General features: G+C 37.3%; 1 protein-coding gene across 1 annotated transcript in view; it reads right to left on the bottom strand.

Moving 5' to 3' along the window:
• The window catches only part of CUNH11orf65 (chromosome unknown C11orf65 homolog), a 43,278-nt gene that overhangs the window by 17,319 nt on the left and 2,886 nt on the right, over positions 1-23,073 (bottom strand). The window contains exons 2-6 of the mRNA XM_037158861.2: positions 16,288-16,376; positions 13,023-13,115; positions 7,523-7,576; positions 7,193-7,393; positions 5,337-5,467 (exon numbers count right to left, since the gene is read on the bottom strand). Of these exons, the coding sequence (XP_037014756.2) occupies positions 5,337-5,467; positions 7,193-7,393; positions 7,523-7,576; positions 13,023-13,115; positions 16,288-16,368 (560 nt within the window). The 5' untranslated portion in view covers positions 16,369-16,376. The remainder of the gene's footprint in view (positions 1-5,336; positions 5,468-7,192; positions 7,394-7,522; positions 7,577-13,022; positions 13,116-16,287; positions 16,377-23,073) is intronic.

Raw genomic sequence — 23,073 nt, 5'->3', positions numbered from 1 at the left:
AGTCTTTTATCATATACATTTTGCAAATGTTTTCTTCCTGCCTGTGGCTTGTGTTTTTATTTTTGTGTATTTTTTCACATTTGCAATCATTTTTTGTGATATATCTCCTCAGGCAAGGGAAACAAAAGAAAAATAAACAAACGAGACTACATCAAACTAAAAAGTTTCTGTACAGCAAAGGAAATCATCAAGAAAATAAAAAGACAACCCCCAGAATAGGAGAACATTTGCTGATACATCTCATAAGGGGATAATATCCAAAATTTACAAGAACTTACAAAACTCAACACCAAATAAAGCAAAGAACCCAATTAAAAAATGGGCAAAGGACCTGAATAAACACTTCTCCAAAGAGGATTAAAGTTGGCCAATAGACGTATGAAAAGATGCTCAGTGTCGCTAATCATCAGGGAAATGCACATTAAAACCTCAGTGAGATACCATCTCACACCTGTCAGAATGGCTATCATCAATATATAAACAAACAACAAGTACTGGCCAGGATGTAGAGAAAGGGGAACACTTTTGTACTGTTGGTGGGAATGCAGATTGATGCAGTCACTTGGAAAGTAGTATGGAGATACCTCAAAAAATTAAAAATGGATCTGCCTTTTCACCTAGTAATACCACTTCTGAGAGTGTATCCAAAGGAACCCAAAATACTAATTCAAAAGAAATAAGCAACCCTATGTTCATTTCAGTATTATCTACAATCACCAGGATATGGAAGCAGCTCAAGTGTCCATCAGTAGATGAGTAAATAAAACAACTATGGGACATTTACACAATGGAATACTATTTGGCCATAAAAAAATAAAATTTTACCCTTTGCTATAGTATGGATGGACCTCGAGAACATTATGCTAAAGTGAAATAAGCCAGTCAGAGAAAGACAAATACCATATGATTTCACTTATATGTGGAATCTAATGAACAAGCTGAAGTAACAAGCAAAATAAAGACAAACTCATAGATGGAGAGCAGGATGACAGCTAAGGGAGCGGGGAGGTTAGGGAGTGGAGGAATTGAGAAAAAAAGAAAAAGGACTCCTGGACATGGACAACAATATGGTGATTATTGGGGATGGGGTGTTTAAGGGGACTAAATGTTAATGGAAAAATACGATAAAGATCAAATAAATTAATTAATAATTAAAATTTCAATTGTTTGTTGCTAGAACATGGCAGTACATTTTCTGTATCTCGCAACCTTGATAAACTCATTAGTTTCAGTAGCTCTTTTTTGTACATTTCTTAAGATTTGTACCTAGACAATCATGTCAACTGTGAATAAAGACTTAGTTCTTTCTTGCCAATTTCAGTGTCTCCTTCTTCCCTTCCTTGCCTGATTTCACTGGCCAGAACCTTCAGTGCAATGTTGTAAAGAAGTAGTGAGAGGAGACATCCTTGCCTTGTTTTCTCATCTTAGAGGCAAAGGAGATGGTCTTTATTGTTAAGTATGTTAGCTGTAGGGTTTTTTTTTAATTTATTGAGTTATTTTTCAAGTACAGTTTTCTTTTGTCAATTTCTCCCATCCCAAACCCCCCCCCCCCAGCTGTAGGTTTTTTATAGATGCCTTTTATAAGGAAGACGTTCTCTCCCTTATCTCTAGTTTGCCAAGAGTTTTTATCATGAATGATTGTTGGATTTTTGTATTTTCCTTCATCTATTAAGATGATTGTAACTGAATTTCTTTTTAATTCTGCTAACATGGTAAATTACATTGATTGATTTCCAAAAGTTAAGCCAACTCTGTCTTTCTGGGATAAACTCCATATGTCATTTATTATCCTGTATCTATGTTCGTGAGAGACACTGTTTGTTATTTTTTAAATTCTTATAAGCCTCAAGTGTTTTTTGTATCTGGTAATACCTTATAGAAATTGTTGCACTGTGGCCCTGACCAGGTGGCTCAGTTGGTTGGAGTGGCCTCCCTCCAACCAACTTTTTATTGTCTTTTTAAAAAAATGTTGACACTATTACAAAAGCTCCCATTTTTCTCCCCTTCACCTGCCTGTTTTTCATTTTCCTCTTTTTCTCAGGCTTCCCTTGGATTGTGATTGTTTTTTATAATTCTACTGTATCTCCATTATTAGCTTATTAGGCTTCCATCTTTGTTGTTATTGTTGATTTTATGGTTACTTTAGGGTTTGTAGTATACATATTTATTATGGTTTACATTTAACCAATATTATACCAGTTCATATGTAGCATAAGACACTTCTAATAGTATATTTCTGTTTCACCTCTCTCAACCTTTGTAATATTGTTACCATACATTTTACTTCTGCTGTTATAAATTAATAAATGCTACAATATATAATTGTTTCTGCTTTAAATAACATATTGCCTTTAAATATTTTGAACTTTAGTAATTGTATCATGTGTTCACATTAGTTATTTTTTAACTATCTACTTCTAATGTCAGAAAAATAGTAATATTTTTTTGAAATGAAGATTCTCAATAAGAGAGAAAGGAAGCACAATTCTTGAATCAAGAATTTAAGTAGGACAGGAACTAGTACACATGGACAACAACTAAGGGGGATGGAAAGGGGAGGAAGGTGGGGGGCACGGAGGGGTGGGCTGGGATGGGAGTAAAAGACTGAAAACTGTAGTTGAAAAATAATTTCAAAAATAAATTAATTTAAAAAAGAATTTAAGTAGGACTTGATTGGCAATATCAACATTAACTTATTCTTTTTTATAATATATTTTATTGATTATGCCATTACAGTTGTCCCATTTCTCCCCCTTTATTACCCTCCCACCCACATCCCCCCCTTTAGTTCATGTCCATGTGTCTTAAGTTCTTTAGCTTCTACATTTCCCACACTCCTCTTGCCTTCCCTATTTTCTCCCCACCATCTATGCTACTTATTCTCTGTACCTTCTCCCCCCTTCTCCTCCTCCCACTCCCCTGTTGCTAACCCTCCATGTGATCTCCATTTCTATGGTTCTGCTCCTGTACTAGCTGTCCTCTTAGTTTGCTTTTGTTTTAGATGTGGTTGTTACTAACTGTGAGTTTGCTGTCCTTTCACTGTTCATCTTTTTTATCTTCTTTTTCTTAGGTAAGTCCCTTTAACATTTCATATAATAAGGGCTTGGTGATGATGAATTCCTTGAACTTGACCTGATCTGAGAAGCACTTTTTCTGCCCTTCCATTCTAAATGAAAGCTTTGCTGGATAGAGCACTCTTGGTTGTAGGTCTTTGGATTTCCTGACTTGGAATACTTCTTTCCAGCCCCTTCTTGCCTGTAAAGTCTCTTTTGAGAAATCAGCTGACTATCCGATGGGAAGTCCTTTGTAGGTGACTGTCCCCTTATCTATTGCTGCTTCTAGGATTCTCTCCTTCATTTTAATCTTGGCTAATGTAATGATGATGTGCCTTGGTGTGTTCCTTCTTGGGGACTCTCTGAGCTTCCTGGATTTCCTGGAAGTCTATTTCCTTTGCCAGATTGGGGAAGTTCTCCTTAATTATTTGTTCAAATAAATTTTCCACTCATGGCTATTCTTCTTCCCCTTCTGGTACCCCTATAATTCGGATGTTGGAATGTTAAAGATGTCCTGGAGGTTCCTAAGCCTCTCCTCATCTTTCTGAATTCTTGTTTCTTCATCCTTTTCTGTTTGGTCCTTTTTTCCTTCCTTCTGGTCCACTCCTTTGATTTGAGTCCCAGTTTTGTTTCCATCACTATTGGTTCCCTGTACATTTTCCTTCATTTCACTTAGTGAGCCTTCATTTTTTCATCTAATTTGTGACCAAAATTAACCAGTTCTCTGAGCATTCTGATCACCAGTGTTTTGAACTGTGCACCTGATACACTGGCTTTCTCTTGGTCACTTAAAAGTATTGGTTTTGGGGGTTTGATTTGGTCTTCTATTTCAGCCATAACTTTTTGGTCAGGTTGTGCCTGTTATGTATGAGGGGCGGAGCCTTAGGTGTTCACCAGTTGCTGGGTTGTGATGCTGTATGTGGGGGCGGGGTCAGAGAGGGAACAATGGTGCTTGCTCTGCTCTCAGGTTTCAGTCCCCTCTGCCACTTCCCACAAGCAAACTGGGCCTTTCTGATGCTAATTCCCATGTGGGTGGGCTTGTGTAAGTTCTAGGACCCTCTGGGTCTCTCCAATGAATTCTTCTGAGACGGAGTCTCTCCCGAAACCTCAACCCCCACAGGTGTTTTCAACTGTGTTTTGAGGCTTTATTTCCTGGCACTGGGGCCCTGGGTTGCACAGTCTGTCTTGCTGTTTGTTTTTGCCTGGTTTATCTGCTCACGAATGTGTGACCATAGTCAGCCAACCACCTTGTGTGCCTCACTGGGTTTGCTCATTTCCTCCCCTCACCCAGGTCTGCCAACACAGCCTTTTCCTGACGCAACCCCTCTCCACTGGCCGCTGGCTCCACCCCTCTTTAACGGTCTGGATGAATGGTTGTTGGACTTCTGTACAGTTCAATTTTCTGTCTGTTCTGGTTGTGTTTTTGTTTCTAAATCTTTCTTGTCCTTAATTTTGGTTGTGCAAGGAGGCACAGTGTTTCTACCTATGCTTCCATCTTGGCCAGAAGTCAACATTAACCTATTCTTTACATGTAAATTTTGTATCTATGTTTTTTAAAGTTGTGGTAAAAACATTTAACAAAATTTATCATCTTATTTTTAAGTATACAGTTTAGTAGATATTAATTACCTTTTTAAAGATTTAAATTATAAGGAGAAAACTTTTTAATATTTACTTATATTACCATTTTGGGTATTCTTCATTTTTGTAAGGATCCAGATTTTTATTTAGAATTCTTTTCTTCCTGCTTCTCTGCATGTCTGGTAATTGATTACATATGGTAGACATTGTATATTTTATGTGATTTTAGGTACTGATGTTTTTTGTAGTCCTTTAAGTATTTTGGGGTTTTGTTCTGGTATACAGTCAAGTAAACTTGAGTATGTTTTTGACATTTGCTTTTAACATTTGTTAGATAGATCCAGAATGACTTTTAGTAAAATCCACACAGTCAGTATCTTAGGGCAGAAAGAAGGGTTGAGTGGGTCTGAATGGCCAAATTAGACGTATAAGAGTAAATACTTATTTCCATATCTGATGTCCCAATGGAATGTGATTTCTTTGATGTCCAAGACAGTGTGTCTTTTCACATTTACTTCCTGAAGCTGGACTGTGTCTGGCACACATACTAGGCATTTATTAAATGTTTGCTTTCTATGTGTTTTTAAAAATATAACTGTAACCTTACATTTTCTTTTAAAAATAGCATATAGCTATAGTAGTAATATAATTTTTTAAACTTAGAATATTATATACTTCTTTAGTAAGTTTTCATCAACTTACATTTGCCTCATCCATTCTATTTTTCTAATTTTTCTTTTCTTTTCCATATCTTGTCGTCTCTTCAGTTTAGAGAAATGAAATGTGCATTCCTTTTTGTCTCCCACCATTACATCTTCAGTGGACATCCAAAACTATTGAGAAATAAAGAAATGAATATATAAAATGTCGAAATACTGATTATGAAGTTATCTGACTAGAGACAGAACTTCCATGTGCTCAGTAGGAATATGCCAAAATAGAAAAAGGTTAAGATAGACCTTTTCAAGATATTTCTAATTTCAGTGATGGGTGAACAGCACATTGAGACTTTGGAGGCACATGCTCAGAAAGACTGACAAAGTCTAGTGTACTGAGATGCTTAATAAGCGTTGGAACAAATGAATGAATGAATGAGTAAAATGAAGAGACATATTCCAAGAGTGTTTCCAGTTTCTCATAAGAACAGACCTGACCTACTCTTAGCATTGGTGCCTTTTGAAGACTGTAATCCTCAAGAAGTATAGGCACCCTCCAAGAACACGTAAGTCTCTACTATGTCCTGAGTTTGTGGTTTCCCATGTATGACACTTTATCCTAAGTGGTTGTCTATTTTCCTACTTCTAATTCATTCCCCTGCCCCCACCACACACACCTTAACTCACAAGGAGGAGAGTTTGCTATTCCCCACAACACTGTATTTTTCACTATTAAAGCACATACTTACTACATTATACTGAAATATCCTGTTTACTAAATGCCTTCCTAACTACAAGGCAAACTACTTGAGGAAAGCAATTATTCTTATTTACTATTGTATACCTAGCATTTGGTATAATGACTGACTCATGGCTAGTATGAAATAAAGTTTGCTGAATGAATGAATGCATTCCTTGATCATTTTCACTTTTCATACTTAGTATATTCAACATATATCACATTCTACAAACTGTCTATCAGCGATTGAGGATTTGATGAAGATACGTGAGGATACTTGTATAAACAGACATCTATAGAACCAGATCATGTTAACCTATAAAATGTAAGTTTACAAATATCCTTAGGTAAAAATTATCTCCACAAAAAGGAGATTAAACATGGGTGTCTATAGGAAAGTTCCTGAATCACATATATGCATTAGGAACTATTTATATTTTAAATCATTCTGTTCAATTAATATGAATACATGGTAAATTCCCCAACAGCATAAAAATTCAAATGGTTTTCCATCAGTCTCTGCTATTACAAGCTGTGCAAGAGAAAAAGTCACATTGTTCTCAAGAACTCCCACCTCTAGTCCAAGGATTAATATAGAGTCAACAACATCTTCAAATTTGCTTTTATGTAAAGATGGTAAACTGCTGAGTGCCAGTGAGTATCTAAAATGGCTTCAATCAAAGCTAATTACTAAAAGTAGAAATAAATGTAAGTGGAAAAAAAAGATATATTCCTGTACTGTTTTTTCTTTTTTTCCTTTATCTTCACATGAGGATATACTAATTGATTTTAGAGAGGAAACAGGAGGGAGAAAGAGGGAGAAAAACATCAAAGTGAGTGAGAAACAAGGATGGGTTGCCTCTCATATGTGCCCCTGCTGCACAGACATCAAACCTGCAACCCAGGAACGTGACCCAACCAGGAATCGAAACCACTACCCCCTGATCTGTGGGATGACATTCCGACCAACTGAGCTACCAGGCCAGAGCTATTCTTGTGTTTTGAAGTATTATTAGAAACCCCAGAGTAGTTAACTTAGGCAATTTTTATCAACTAAATTACTAGAATTTACTATTTTACAAAATGACTTTAAAATTAATTTTCAAAAAGACAAATTGGTTTATAAACATGTAAGACTCAAAATTGTTAATATTTTTTCTTACTCTATCAGAAACAGGTCTCCAGCCATTGTTCTCTATACGATGATACCATCCACTGTGATCCTCTTCCTGAACATCATCACTTTTAATATGAGATGCATATTTTGCTGAAAGTTTTGTGTAATCTCTAGGGCTATTGGCACACAGATCTTCAATATGTCTCTCAGTAAAAATTTTATAGTATATTTCAGGTGGAAATTTAACCTGTAGATGGAAAAGTTCAAAGGACCATTGTATCCCAATTAAAAAATAATTTACGTTTTGAAAATTACATCTTACAAATGTTATATAAATAAGCTTTAAAATTACAACTAATAATTCACCCATACTTACACCACCTAATCTGAACCGTACATGAACGCCAGCAGCAGCATCTAGAAGCTCTGCCTATAAAAAAAATTACTTTTCAGCATTCTGTATATACCAATTAACTAATTCTCACTCTATTATGTTAAAATAATTGCCAAATATTGATTATTTATGAAACAGATCAAGTGACTAAACTTCAAATAATTATTTTTAAATTAGAAAATGTTGTGTTCGTCCCACGGGGGGGGCGGCCGGGCGCGGATTCCTTTTTCCCTCCCTCCCTCCCTTTTCTTTTTTAAAAAATTTTTAAGATTTAATTTCTTATAGACATCTAATAAGTAAAACAACTTACATAAGTGGCAAAATAATATAAAATTATGTTTCCTTTCTATATAAGTGTAAAAGTCAAATGATTTGTTATTCATAAAATAAAAGTTTTAAATAAGTGCTCGAATATATGGTTTATGTATTAAATATTATCTTACACATAAATTCAGAAGAAAAAAACTTATATTGGTCAATGAGAGTTTTATACCAGATGACCTATCCTAACTGCCTTTTATTAAATTTTTTAAAATCCATGTTTTAATTTCTTTTATTTTTAACTTTTTCCTTTTAAAGATTTTATTTATTTTAATTTTAGAGAAGGGGAAGTGGGGAGGAAAAGAGGGAAATAAACATCAATGTGTGGTTGCCTCTCATGTGCCCCCTAGTGGGGACCTAGCCTGCAATGTAGGCATGTGCCCTGACTGAGAATTGAACCAGCAACCCCTCGGTTCTCAGGCCAATGCTCAATCCACTGAGCAACACCAGCCAGGGCTAAATTTCTTGAAAAAAAAAAAAAAAAAGATTGTATTTATTTATTTTTAGAGAAAGGGAAGAAGAAAGAGAGAGAGAAACATCAATGTGTGTTTGTCTCTCATGTGCCCCCTACTATGGACCTGGACCAGGCATATACCCTGACTGAGAATTCAACCAGGGACCCTTTGGTTCACAGGCTGACACTCAATCCACTGAGCCATGCCAGCCACAGCAAATTTCTTAAGAATTATATATAATTGATTTTCTAAATGTTAGTGCCCTGGATGAAATGGAAAATAGAAAAAAAAATTGGTACTGTATTAGAAGACAGTTCAACGTTCTCTCCTGACAATATTAAATTAGATGAGAAAATAGATGTTATGTTGTTTAGTCCATAAAGCCCTAAAAACAAGACTAGTTTTACATAATTTTCTCCTGAGTAAAAATTATACATACATATATAATATATAGTCATAATTCAAATATGAAAAAGATGTTTTATAACAAGATTTTAAAGTATATATTTATAAAATTCATAAACTATATACTTTCATACATGAATCTGTCTAGAAAAAGTCTAGCCATTGTCAATATAATGAGAACAGTTTGCACAACATCAATGTAACCTGGCAGCCAAGGAGAGTGGATTACAATGCACATGCATGAACAATGATGACTTCACTGTACTAGTCGGTGGGGGCAGTAGATGCTGTTGAGTGAGCATGTGTACCATGTGGCTGTTGCATTCAAATGGCTGAGTGAGTAGAGCAATGAATCTGTATCAAATTTTTCATTAAGCTTGAACATTCCTCTGCACAAACTATTTGGATGATTCAGAAGGCTTTGGGATGATGTAATGAGTGCAGCACAAAGAGAAGTATGGCACAAATGCTTCAAAGATGGTCAAGAATCCACTGAAAGTGACTCATATTCTGGAAATCCCACAACAAGCAGAACACCTGAGAACGTTGAATGTGTACAGGCTGCAATCAACAAATATCGGCAACTGACAGTGCGAGAACTAGAAGCTGATCTGAGGATTCCAAAAACACTGTGTCTAAGATTTTGAAGCAGGATCTTGGCATGAATCATATTGTGGCAAAATTCATTCTGCAACTTTTGCTACTAGAGCAGAAGAAATATTGTGCTGCAGTTGAAAAAACTGTGTGAGGTCCCAAAGTGCCTACTTTGAAGGGGACTAAGTTGTCATTGTCCTACATACAATGTTTCTTGCATCTTGTGTCTTCTCCAATAAATGTCTCTATTTTGCCAACTTCTAGCCAAGATGGAGGCGTAGGTAGATACACTGCACCTCCTCAAGCAACCAAAGAAAGACAACAAAATTAAAAAACAAAAAACTAGAAGTGCCAGAAAATCAAACTGTATGGAAGTCTGACAACCAAGGAGTTAAAGAAGAAACATTCATCCAGACCGGTAGGAGAGGTGGAGATGGGCAGCCAGGGTGGAGAGGACTCGCAGCAAGACAGTGGCTGCTGGACCAGGGGAAGCAGTGGCTGGAAGAGCAAGTGATCCCACATTTACATGCAGATAAACCAGGAGGAACAACTGGGGAGTGAGATAACCACACAACCCAGGGTTCCAGTTTAGGGAAATAAGCCTCAAAACCTGTTACTGAAAAAAACCTGTGGGGGTTGATGCATCAAGAGAAACTCCCAGCCTCACAGGAGAGAGTTTGCGGGAGAGACCCACAGGGCCCTAGAATGTACACAAACCTACCCACACCGGAATCAGCACCCAAAAGGTCCAATTTGCTTGTGAGTAGTGGAGGAAATGACTGAAAGCCCACTAAGAGCTGAGCAAGCCGCACTGTTCCCTCTCAGACCTCTTCCTCACATACAGTGCCACAGTGTAGCCATGTGGGTTGCCCTGCCCTGGTGAATAACTAAGGTGCTGTCCCTTGCTACATAACAGGCCCACCAAGACAAAAAAAAAAATGGCCCAAATAAAAGAACAGATCAAAGCTCCAGAAAAAATACAACTAAATGATGAAGAGATAGCTAAGCTATCATACAGAGAGTTCAAAACACTAGTAATCAGGATGCTCACAGAAATGGCTGAGTATGGTAGCAAAATAGAGGAAAAAGTGAAGACTATGAAAAGTGAAATAAGAGAAAATGTATAGGAAACCAACAATGATGGGAAGGAAACTGGGACTCAAATCTAAGATATGGAACAGAAGGAAGAAATAAACATTCAACCAGAACAGAATGAAGAAACAAGAATTCAGAAAAATGAGGAGAGGCTTAGGAACATCCAGGACAACTTTAAATGTTCCAACATCTGAATCATAGGGGTGCCAGAAGGAGAAAAGGAAGAGCAAGAAATTGAAAACTTATTTGAACAAATAATAAAGGAGAACTTCCCCAATCTGAAAAAGAAGCAGACTTTCAGGAAGTCCAGGAAGCTCAGAGAGTCCCAAAGAAGTTGGACCCAAGGAGGAACACACCAAGGCACATCATAATTACATTAGCCAAGATTAAAGATAAGGAGGGAATTCTAGAAGCAGCAAGAGAAAAGGAGACAGTTACTTATAAAGGAGCTCCCATAAGACTAATAGCTGATTTTTCAAAAGAAACCTCACAGACAAGAAGAGGCTGGAAAAGAAATACTCTAAGTCATGAAAGGCAAGGACCTACTTCTAATATTACTCTATACAGCAAAGCTATCATTTATAATGGAAGGGCAGAGAAAGTGCTTCCCTGATAAGGTCAAGTTAAAAGAGTTCATCACCACTAGGCCCTTATTACATGAAATGTTAAAGGGACTTATCTAAGAAAAAGAAGATCAAAACTATGAACAGTAAAATAACAATAACTCACTACTATCAACAACTGAACCTAAAAAACAAAAACAAACCAAGCAAACAACTGAAACAGGAACAGATTCACAGAAATAGAAATCACATGGAGGGTTAGCAGTGGAGAGGGATAAGGGGAAGAATGGGGGAAAACATACAGGGAATAAGAAGCATAAATGGTAGGTACAAAAGAGACAGGGGAAGGTTAAGAATAGTATAGGAAATGGAAAAGCCAAAGAACTTGTATGTATGACCCATGGACATGAACTAAGGTGGGGAATGATGGTGGGAAGGGGGGTACAGGGCAGAGGAGAAAGATTTCCCTTTGGGAGAAAAAAATGAGACAATTATAACAGCATAATCAATAAACTATATTAAAAGTAAAAAAATAAATAAATGTCTTTTTTCAGAGTGCATGTCTGGCTATTTCCTGGACAGTCCATACACATGTGTATATATTTATATATGTGTATATATATATGTATATATGTGTGTGTGTGTTTAAGTACCCCTTCCCACTAAAGTAGGAAAATCTTAAATGTATAGCTCCACAAAGTTTTACCCTTCCTATTTTAGTCAGTCAGTGTAAGGGGCTGATCACATCAAACCTATTCAGAGACTGAGCTTGGTAAAGTCTGAATTACAGCTTTAGTAATCTATATCCCATTTGTCCACTTCTAATTTTCCCTTGTTTCTTAGATGTGAGCTCCTCAACCATGATAGACTATGGGAAACTCAGTTATATTCTTTGGAAGATTTGAGATTAATTATTTACTCTTCCACCATCTACAGACTCAAACCAAGTTGGGGGTGGCTGTGTATTTGAGGTAGTTCCATTCCCTCTAGTATGACTTTGTCTCTTAAGTTTATGAGAGATTTCATTTACTATTATTTAAAGTGGACTTAAAGCACTGGCTGGTGTGGCTCAGTGGACTGAACATTGGCCTGTGGACCAAAGGATTGCTTGTTTGATTCCCAGTCACGTCACATGCCTGGGTTGCAGGCCCAGGTGGAATTAAACTAGAAATCAATAGCAGAAACAGAGATGGAAAGTCCCAAAACTTGGAAATTAAACAACACACTTGTAAATATCAAATGGGTCAAATAAGAAGTCTTGGGATTTTAAATTTTTAAATATTTTTAAGCAAATGAAGAGAAACTACAACTTATCAATTTTGTGAGAGGCAGCAAAAATAGTGCTTAGATGACAATTTATAGTGTTAAATGCATGCATTAGAAAACAATGAAGATTTGAAATCTGCAATCTAAGACTCCACCTTAAGAAACTAGAAAAAGAAAACAAATTAAGTCGAAAGCAGGGAGAAGAAATGATATGAAAAACAGAATAGAAATCAGTGAAATTGAAAACAGAAAATCAATAGAGAAAATCAAACAAACTAAAAGCTGGTTCTTTGAAAAGATCAGTAAAATCAATAAACTTCTGGCCAGACTAAGAATCTGCATGATGGTTATGCAAGGGTTTGCTTGTAATGAATCACTGAGTTATACATGTATGTATAATAAATTTTTATGTGTGCTTAATACTTCAATAAAAAGTTTTTAAAAGGAACAACTATGATCACACTGAGTTTATAAAGTAGCTACACGATTTTATGAAAGAAAAAAGGATGGTGTATCAATAAATAATGTTCTTGCCCTGGCTGGCATAGTTCAGTTGGTTGGGTGTCATCCTGCAAGTAAAAGGTCACTGGTTCCATTCCTGGTCAGGGCACAGGCCTAGGCTGTGGGCCAGGTCCCTGGTTGGAGCATGTGCAAGAGGCAATTGATTGATGTTTCTCTCATGTATTGATGTTTCTCTCCCTCTTTTTCTCCCTCTCTTCCTCTCTCTCTAAAAACAAATAAAATATAAAAGAAAATTTAAAAATAAATTAATAATGTTCTTACCTCTTTAGGATTAATATATCTTACTATCTGACGTGGTTCCCCTTGTCTTCTTATATTAATCAGACTTTTAAAGTGTTGGAATACCGTAATATTCTAAAGGTTCAAACACATAAAATTTTATGGTCAAAACTGGGCAAAATGAGTAAAAACCATAAAACAGACTTTATATATTTAAACTAGAATTTAGAATATTATCCACTCATGGTTTCCTTTGACAAGCCAAGCAATGTTGGTATTATTTTTCACAAAGAGTTTTACCCTTAAGTTTGTAAATTGTATCACTAGCAACTATGAATAGAATATCCAGAACTTTGGTTGGGTCACTTCTGTATACTCCAGAGTAATCTAGGAGAAAGACAAAATATAGTCAGGTAAAAACATTGACTATGGCATAATATTGTCTGGTTCAACTGTTAGTTCTTACTAGCTGTATTACCCTAGATAAGTTACTTAACCTATCTGCTCAGCTTCTTATCTAAAATATGGGGATGATAATAGCTATCTCATACAGCTATGGTGAAAAACGAATGTGTTAATATTTGTAAAGCACTTAGAACAACTTCTGGTATAAAAAAGCACTCAATTAATATTATCTATAATTATTAATACATAATCCTCTTCATTCCTGTAGGTAATTCCAGTAATTTACAAACCCTATCTGCTTTTCATGTTAGTGCAAATTTAGTCAACTCCTGAAAATTCTTCAGTCTTGGAAAGCTATTTTTTTGGTAACCCTCTCTTCATACCCTTTTTCATAAAAACATCCTTAATAACTCTTGGTAAACTCTCTCTCTCTTTTCAGCTTGCTTATCTTAAGTCAAATTCGCACCAATACCACAATTTGAAGATTAAATTTATTCTCTTTATATATTAGAACCATTTTAATTTGCATTATACATGAACCATGGCTTTCATGGTTAGCCCTTTTTCAAAATTTCTAACCACTTTTTAGTCCAGCTTCCCATACATGCCTTTTATTGCATGAGTCACCATTTTATCACCAGATATAGCTCCCTTACAGCCATTCACCATACTAATCTAACCTGAGTTAATAGCCACTTTTATGGTAATCCTTCAGGTTTGTTATTTTTCTTTCTGTTTCTTTTTTTTTTATATATCATTTTTCTTAAATGTCAGGTAATCCTTGGTTGTCCTTTAATACAGTCATGTGCCACATAACAACAGAAATACAGTTTGAAAAATGCATCATTAGGCAATTTCATCATTGTGCAAACATCATAGTGTGTACTTGCACAAACCTAGTGCAGAGTGCACTAATGCCCGGGCTATGTGGAAAACCACTCTCACATATGCAGTGTGTAATCAACAGGCTTTCTTATAGGGGATGGTCAGTTAACCAGCTATTAATCAGGATGACTCTCATATACTAAAATTAAGAGGGTTTTTACGTGGAGTGACAAGTCCATGCTAGAACTAGCTTTCCCACATAGTTCATTTAATTTTTTTAGAAATAAGCCTTCAGGGTTATTTTTCTCCCAGTGGCACATATCCATCCACCAAAAGATTTTTTTACTAATGTTAAATATCCAACTACCTGAAGCTTTGGATCTTAAAGTGGCAGGGAGACAAATCATACAAATAGCTGTTCCATGTATAGACCTTCAATCGGCCCCCTTGTCTCCACTCACTTTCTTCCAGGCCTTTTAAATTGCTAACTCCTAATTGATATTCATTCTAGGGTTCCAATGGCAAACCAGCTTTCTCACTGGAGCCCCTTTAAAGTGTATCTGGGCAAATCTTCTACACAGTTTTGTTTAACTGGATGCTACAATCTGTTTTGGTTTTCTGTAAAGGAGATAAAATTTCTTATTTGCTCACAAACACTCTTCTTTTATGTGTTAAGTTTCTGTATATTGTTATTTCAATGGGGTTTTGGAGGAACAAAAAGTGAAAATGTGTGCTCAGTCTACCATGTGGTTAAAATACAAACACACACACTTTTTTGTTTATATATATGCTTTCTCTACTGAAGCTCCTTAATGGCAAAGAAGTACTCTAAAGTGCTAGCTCTGTGCCAGGAAAATAAAGGCATGTGGCTCATTGGATTTGGATGTAAGAGAAGCTACAAATGACAGAAAAACTTAAGCCTAGATGACAAGTATGCCCATTGAAACCATCAAAAGAATAGTCGATTTTAAGGAAAAAAGTTATTTCAGTGTTGAAAATCAATAGTTACCCCCCAGAATAGGTTTTATGGCTTTGATAGAGGCAGTAGAGGCAAATAATGGAAGTTACTCTGCAAGACTTGATTAACTGATACGAAGGTATTCTTGTGTGCTACCACTTCACACAACATTATCAGTGGACAGAGAGCTGCTGCTACGAGAAAGAGAAGAGTGAACTCATTTTGCTCTTGGCTCTTACCTAACCAGCTAAATCTACTTGGAATATTCCTTACTGAATAAAAAGACAAGCTCTATATAGAGCATGATAAGAAACTACTATATTAACCCATATGTGGTATATTATTGAACTTTAAGTCCTCAAGAGTAGGTACTCAATTAATATTTAATGAGTAAATGTATTCCTAAGACCTGTTCACAAATCTGATTCCAGAGGCAAGAAATAACGTTTTTTTTCCTTTTTTTTTAATTTTTATTTTATTGACTATGCCATTACAGTTGTTCTATTTTCCCCCTTCATTCCATTCCACCCTGCATCCCCCATCCCTACCATTTCCCCCTTTAGTTTATGACCATGTGTCTCAAGTTCTTTAGATTCTATAAGAAATAAAGTTTTTAGTGGTGAAATCCACATGATCCAATTACTGATACTTTTTTTTAAAGGTTTTATTTACTTATTTTTAGAGAGAGGGGAAAGGAAGAAGAAAGAAAGAAAGAGACACATCAATGTGTGGTTGCCTCTCATGCACCCCCTACTGGGGACCTGGCCTACAACCCAGGCATGTGCCCTGACTGGGAATCAAACTGGCAACTCTTTGGTTCACAGGCTCTCACTCAATCCACTGAGCTACGTCAGCCAGGGCAATTACTGACATTTTCACTGATAGCAGCTATTATCAAAGTGCCTGGCCCAGATCAGGAACAACATAAAATATTTGTGAGACTAATGAACATACTAATAAATGTTAACTTTTTGAAATTTTTAAAAGTGCTTTTAAGGCAAAGTGTTGTATACAACTCTGTAAATATACTAGACACTACTGTAATATACACTGTAAAAAGGGCAACCATATTATATCTAAATTATATCTCAGTAAAGGTGCAAAAGGAAAAATCCTTACAAGGAATCTTTTCCAGGCCTTCTGAATGACTCTGGCAGCTTTATCCCTCTTTGTTAATTCCAATGCTTGTTTCCGAGACATTTAAAATCCTGAAAGAAAATAAGAAAAATGGATATATTTGAAATTATTTCATATACTCCATTATGAAACTGTTACTAGAACTCAGTGACAATTAAACAGAAAGTTGTATGAATGAAAAAAATGTATAAATGTCACATATTAAATTTACAGTAGCAATATGGTTTTGAGATGCTTCATCATAGTCCAAACTAAGTGAGTAAATATCACTTAAAATTTAAAAATTTTGAACTCTTACTTGGAAAATGCTAAATGTAAAAAGATTTACAAATCCCAAAGCCATGAAGTATTTAAACACATAACAAACCTCCACTAATACGTGCATGTTTAGAAAGACAGACACTAAACAGACACCACTATATACATATATATAATCTTTAATTTTTTTATCTTTTGATGCTAAAATTATTTGGAAGCTTGGAACTAGATATTTTCTTCCAACTAGATATTGCTGAGCTTTAAAACTGACATTTTTAAGAATAGAAAAAAAGGTCTTTCTGACCAAGATAGAGGTGTAGGTAGATACACTGTGCCTCCTCACACAACCAAAAGGAGAACAACAAAATTTAAAAACAAAAAAACCCAGAACTGCCAGAAAAAATCAATCTGTATAGAAGTCTGACAACCAAGGAGTTAAAGAAGAAACATTCATCCAGATTGGTAGGAGGGGCAGAGACGGGCAGCCAGGTGGAGAAGACTTGTAGCAAGGTGGTGGCTGGAGGACTGGGATGGGTGAGGTGGTGGCTGGAGAACCAGTGGTCCCACATTTGCATGCAGGTAAACCAGGAGGAACAACTGGGGAGTGAGACACACTGCACAACCCAGGGTTCCAGCTCAGGAAAATAAAGTCTCAAAACCTGTGACTCAAAATACCTGTGGGGGTTGATGCAGCAAGAGAAACTCCCAGCCTCACAGGGGAGTTCCCTGGAGAGACCCACAGGGTCCTAGAATGTACACAAACCCACCCACACAGGAATTAGCAACAGAAGAACCCAATTTGCTTGTGGGTAGCGGAGAAAGTGACTGAAAGCCTACTGAGAGCCAAGCAAGCAGCACTGTTCCCTTTTGGGCCCCTCCCCTGCAAAGAGTGCCACAGTGCAGCCATGTGGGTTACCCTGCCCTGGGAAATACTGAAGGATCAGCCCCTTACTACATAGGTGCACCCAAACAAAAAAATATGGCCCAAATGAAAGAACGGATCAAACCTCCCCAAAAAATACAACTAAGCAATGAAGAGATAGCCAACCTATCAGATGCAGAGTTCAAAACACTGGTAATCAGGATGCTCACAGAAATGGTTGAGTATAGTAGCAAAATCGAGGAAAAAATGAAGGCTATGAAAAGTGAAATGAAAAATGTACAGAACCAACAGTGATGGGAAGGAAACTGGGACTCAAATCAACATTTTGGAGCAGTAGGAAGAAATAAACATTTAACCAGAACAGAATGAAGAATTCTTTTGAAGAATTCAAAAAAAAAATGAGGATAGGCTTAGGAACATCGAGGACAACTTTAAATGTTCCAACATCTGAATCATAGGGGTGCCAGAAGGAGAAGAAGAAGAGCAAGAAATTGAAAACTTATTTGAAAAGACAATAAAGGAGAACTTCCCCAATCTGGTGAAGAAAATAGTCTTCCAGGAAGTCAAGGAAGCTCAGAGAGTCCCAAATAATTTGGACCCAAGGAAGCACATGCCAAGGAACAACATAACTAAGTTACCCAAGATTAAAGATGAGAAAATCTTAAAATCAGCAAGAGAAAAGAAGACAGTTACCTACAAAGGAGCTCCCATAAAACTACCAGCTGATTTCTCAAAAGAAACCTTGCAGGCCAGAAGAGACTGGAAAGCAATATCCCAAGTCATAAAAGGCAAGGACCTACTTCCAAGATTACTCTATCCAGCAAAGCTATCATTTAGAATGGAAGGGCAGAGAAACTGCTTCCCAGATAAGGTCAAGCTAAAGGCATTCATCATCACCAAGCCCTTACTATATGAAATGTTAAACGGACTTATCCAAGAAAAAAGATGATCAAAGATATGAACAGTAAAATGACAATAAAATCACAATTATCAACAACTGAACCTAAGAAAAACAAAAACAAACAAGCAAACAACTAGAACAGGAACAGAACCACAGAAATGAGATCACATGGTGGGTTATCAATGGAGAGGGCGAGGTGCAAGAATGGGGGAAAATTACAGGAAATAAGAAGCATAAATAGTAAGTACAAAATAGACAGGGGGAGTTAAGAGTAGTATAGGAAATGTAGAAGCCAAGGAAATATATTTATGACTCATGGACATGAACTAAGGGGCGGGAGGGATGCTGGTGGGAGGGGGTGGTGCAGGGTAGAGTAGAATAAAGAAGGGGAAAATGGGACAACTGTGATAGCATAATCAATAAAATATAATTAAAAATAAAACAATTAGGAAAAAAGTCTGATTTTTTTCCCTTCAAATAGCTTTAGTAATATAGGAGGCAGGGGAATATAGATTGAATCTTTGGGTCTGAAGAAGATTGGAGTTTAAATCTTAACATATTCTACCTTATACTTAGTTGTGGGATCTTGTATGTTATTTAACTTTTTCCAACTTCAGTTTTCTCCTCTTTAAAATATGGGAGATCATAGTACCTACCTCATATAATTGTGAGGGATAAATCAGATAGCTCCTGAAATGCAGGGCAGGGTGGATCTCTAAAACTGTCCTGCTGGGAGTGTGGCCCACAGACCCAGGCCAATCCCTAACTGCATGTTTTCTGAGGAGATAAAGAAAGCAACTGAGAGCAGGTAGAAACTTTCACAGCAATTTGACATTGCTGTGGGGCACAAACATAGGATCAGTGGGCCTGTAGTTTGTGTGTCTTTACTTTTCTCTTTCTCTAGTAATTCATTCTTATTTTATTTTACAGAAGGTCTCTGACACACTGGAAATAAACTTTTAAGAGGTTATCTCTATAGGACTTCGGCCAAGATGGAGGCATAGGTGGAGACGCTGTGCTTTCTCACACAACCAAGTTTAGAGACAACTAAATATTAGCAATAGAAAACACAGCCAGAACACAGAAAATTGAACTTTTCCAAAGTCTGTTAACAACAAATTCTTCAGCCTGACCGGTAAGGGGCGAAACCAGCAGCTGGTGGAGCGGGGTAGCACAGGAAGATGGACTCAGGTGCGTGGAATCCAGGTGCAGGGTTGGACCTAGTGAGAGACCCAGTGAGCGACCTCGGGGAAACAGCGAGGGAGCAGGGCTGCCGGTTGACTGTGGTCGCGCATTCGTGCGCGGACAGACAAGGGAGGGAGTGGGCAATTGGACGGGACCCAGCAGGTCCTTACGGTGAGTGGCAGCGGAGGGCGCTGCCATTTCCCCGCTCTCATCCTGCCTCCACATACAGCGTCATAACCCAGCGACTCTGAGTGGCCCGGCCACGGTGAACCACCTAAGGCTCTGCTCCTCACCCAGCAGCGCAAAACAGCAGAGGGGGCCGCCAATTCCTAGCTCTGACCACGCCCCCACATACAGCGTCACAACCCAGCGACCTGGAAGTCCAAGGCTCCGCTCCTCATACTTAACTGGCTCGAACAGACCAAAAATGGCTCAAGAAGATCTCAAAGCCCCAGAGCCTATAAATCTAAGCGATGAAGAAATAGCAAAACTCTCAGACACACAGTTTAAAACACTGGCGATCAGGGTCCTCACAGAACTGGTTGATTATAGCCATAAATTAGAGAAACATATGAAGGCGAAACTAATTGAAATGAATGGAATTGCACAGGAAACCAATAGCGATGAAAAGGAAACTGGGACTCAAATCAATGGAGTGGACCAGAAGAAAGCAAATAATGGCCAAACAGAAAAGAGTGAAGAAGCAAGAATTCAAAGAAATGAGGAGAGTCTTAGAAACCTCCAGGACATCTTTAAACGCTCCAACATCCAAATTATAGGGGTACCAGAAGGGGGAAAGGAACAGCCACCAGTGGAAAACTTATTTGAACAAATAATAAAGGAGAATTTCCCCAATCTGGCAAAGGAAATAGACTTCCAGGAAATCCAGGAAGCTCAGTCCCAAAGAAGTTGGACCCAAGAAGAAACACACCAAGGCACATCATAATTACATTAGCCAAGATTAAAATGAAGGAGAGAATCCTAGGAGCAGCAAGAGCTAAGGGGACAGTCACCTACAAAGAAGTTCCCATCAGACTGTCAGCTGATTTCTCAAAAGAGACCTTACAGGCAAGAAGGGGCTGGAAAGAGGTATTCCAAGTCATGAAATCCAAAGACCTACAACCAAGATTGCTCTATCCAGCAAAACTTTCATTTAGAATGGAAGGGCAGATAAAGTGCTTCTCAGATAAGATCAAATGCAAGGAGTTCATCATCACCAAGCCCTTATTATATGAAATGTTAAAGGGACTTACCTAAGAAAAAGAAGATAAAAAAGCTGAACAGTGAAAGGACAGCAAACTCACAGTTATTAACAACCACACCTAAAACAAAAGCAAACTAAGAGGACAGCTAGATCAGGAGTGGAAACATAGAAATGAAGATCACGTGGAGGGTTAGCAACAGGGGAGTGGGAGAAGGAGAAGGGGGGAGAAGGTACAGAAAATAAGTAGCATAGACGGTAGATAGAAAATAGATGGGGGGGCAAGAATAGCATGGGAAATATAGAATCTAAAGAACTTGAGACACATGGTCATAAAATAAAGGGGGGGTAATGGTGGGGATGGGGGTAGGGTGGAGGGGAATGAAGGGGGGAATAGAACAACTGTAATGGCATAATCAATAAAAAAATAAATAAAAAAAGAATGTCCTAGAACATAAAAAATAATTAATTAAAGAAAAAATAAAAGGTTATCTCTACAACTGAAAATTGGTCTAAAGTGTAGTCTTGGGATTAGGCCCAGGTGTTTCACTCAGCTGGTTTCCTATAATGTCAGTAGCATCTGCTTAACCTCCTAGAAACTGAAATCTATGCACCAATACCTGATAGCCTGTATTTGTGTATATCAGGCACCACTTGGAAGGGTCTTAATCTTGCTTAAGGATCTTGTTTTTACTGTTGCTCCCATTTCCTTGTTTAGACTTGGCTTAGTATGATAGGTGTTGGGGATCAGAGTCAAATATTAACATTTCATTAATATCATGCAGCAATCAAAAAGCATTTTAATAAATATTTATTGGGGACTAATACAAGTGACAAAGGAGCCTAAAAATTCTACATATTATGTCTCTTCATTATTGTTTAAGAAACCAGGATGGAGTAAGCCACTCACATATCCAAAGGGCTTTCTAGGCAGAACAAGTGTGAAGGCAATGAAACAGGAAGCTGGAACAGGAAGAAGGCCCGTGTGGCTTAGACTGCTGGAGAGAAGAGTGGTAAAGGGATAACAGCACAGATGTAGTGGGATAACAGATTGCACTGTGCCTTCTGCCGTAAAAAGTTAGAATTCTATTTTAAGTGTGACAGAAAACAATTGATGGGGGGTTAGACCAGAGGAGTAATACCTGGCTGGTGTTCAAGTTATCACTCTGAAAGGAGGCAAAAGAAAACAAAATAAAGCTAAACTATTACTATGGCTCAGCCATGAATAATTATACAACACCAAAATGTATGATACACCATAATTACATACTCTATGATAGCACCCATGATAATATGAATTTGGATGTGACATGATTGGTCACTGGCTCCTGTCTCCAAAGCACACTTACCCTGGATATTTATTATTTTAGAATCATTCAACCTTACACTGTATGAAGTTAAATTTTTGGAATCTATTTGGTGTTATGACAGGATTTTTTTTTCTTAAACTAGGAAGAGGAGGGTGGAGGATGAGTGTGTGTACATATGTGTGTGTACTCATATGTGTGTTGTAGTAGTTTGGTGTGAGGGCTAAATTCTCACTTTATATTGTAGAAAGTTACCAGAAATTGGTAAATCTAAGATAAATCCAGAGTAAGTAGAATAGCATGTTATTTAAAATATGGAGGTATAAGCCAAAAGAAGTACAAGGAAGAAGTACATGTACAAGGAAGAAGATAAAACAGAGTAGTGGGATAAAGAATGACAGGAGTATTTCAGCACAAGTAGTCAGGGAAAGGACTGTCTAATGAGGAGACTACTTTGCATGATGCAAACAGGCAATGACCAGCAAGTGGTTGAAAGAAAACTGTCTTCGGAGCTTAGAGAAAAGGCAGAGGAGCAGATCAAAAATGTAGGCAGGAGCCAGGCTGTAACTGTATGGGAAATTCATTGGCATGGTTTGGGTGGTAGGCTGGAGCTGGCTCATACTGGCTCAGTAAAACCAAATTTTAAAATATTAAAATCCTTATAAATTTATTTTCAATATTTTACTGAGCTGGTTTTTAAACAGTCATTGGTAAAAATTAAATAATTTAAACTTACAATTAAATAAAATAAAGGGAATAAATACTGAAAACTCATCACTACTTTACTTAAAGGGGATCAGAACATTCCACACCCAAATTTGCCATGTTGACATACAAATTATTTTGAGCTGAAGACAACTGAGAAACAGCAGATTTAGGAAAAGCTCTTTACCTTGCATCTAGCTGCCCAAAACAAGGAGGTAATTTATTGGGAACCACACTATCTGGTTTCAGAAGCTGTAACCCGCATGGCTAAGGGTGAGTAAAAAACCTTGGGACCATAAGCCGCTAAGGAGACAAAGCTTATTTTCCT

This window comes from Artibeus jamaicensis, unplaced genomic scaffold (assembly GCF_021234435.1).
Source record: "Artibeus jamaicensis isolate MK-2021 breed Jamaican fruit bat unplaced genomic scaffold, CSHL_Jam_final contig_585, whole genome shotgun sequence".
Classification (NCBI taxonomy): domain Eukaryota; kingdom Metazoa; phylum Chordata; class Mammalia; order Chiroptera; family Phyllostomidae; genus Artibeus; species Artibeus jamaicensis.
Note: the sequence above shows the minus strand (reverse complement) of the source record. Positions and strands in the feature narration are given on the sequence as shown.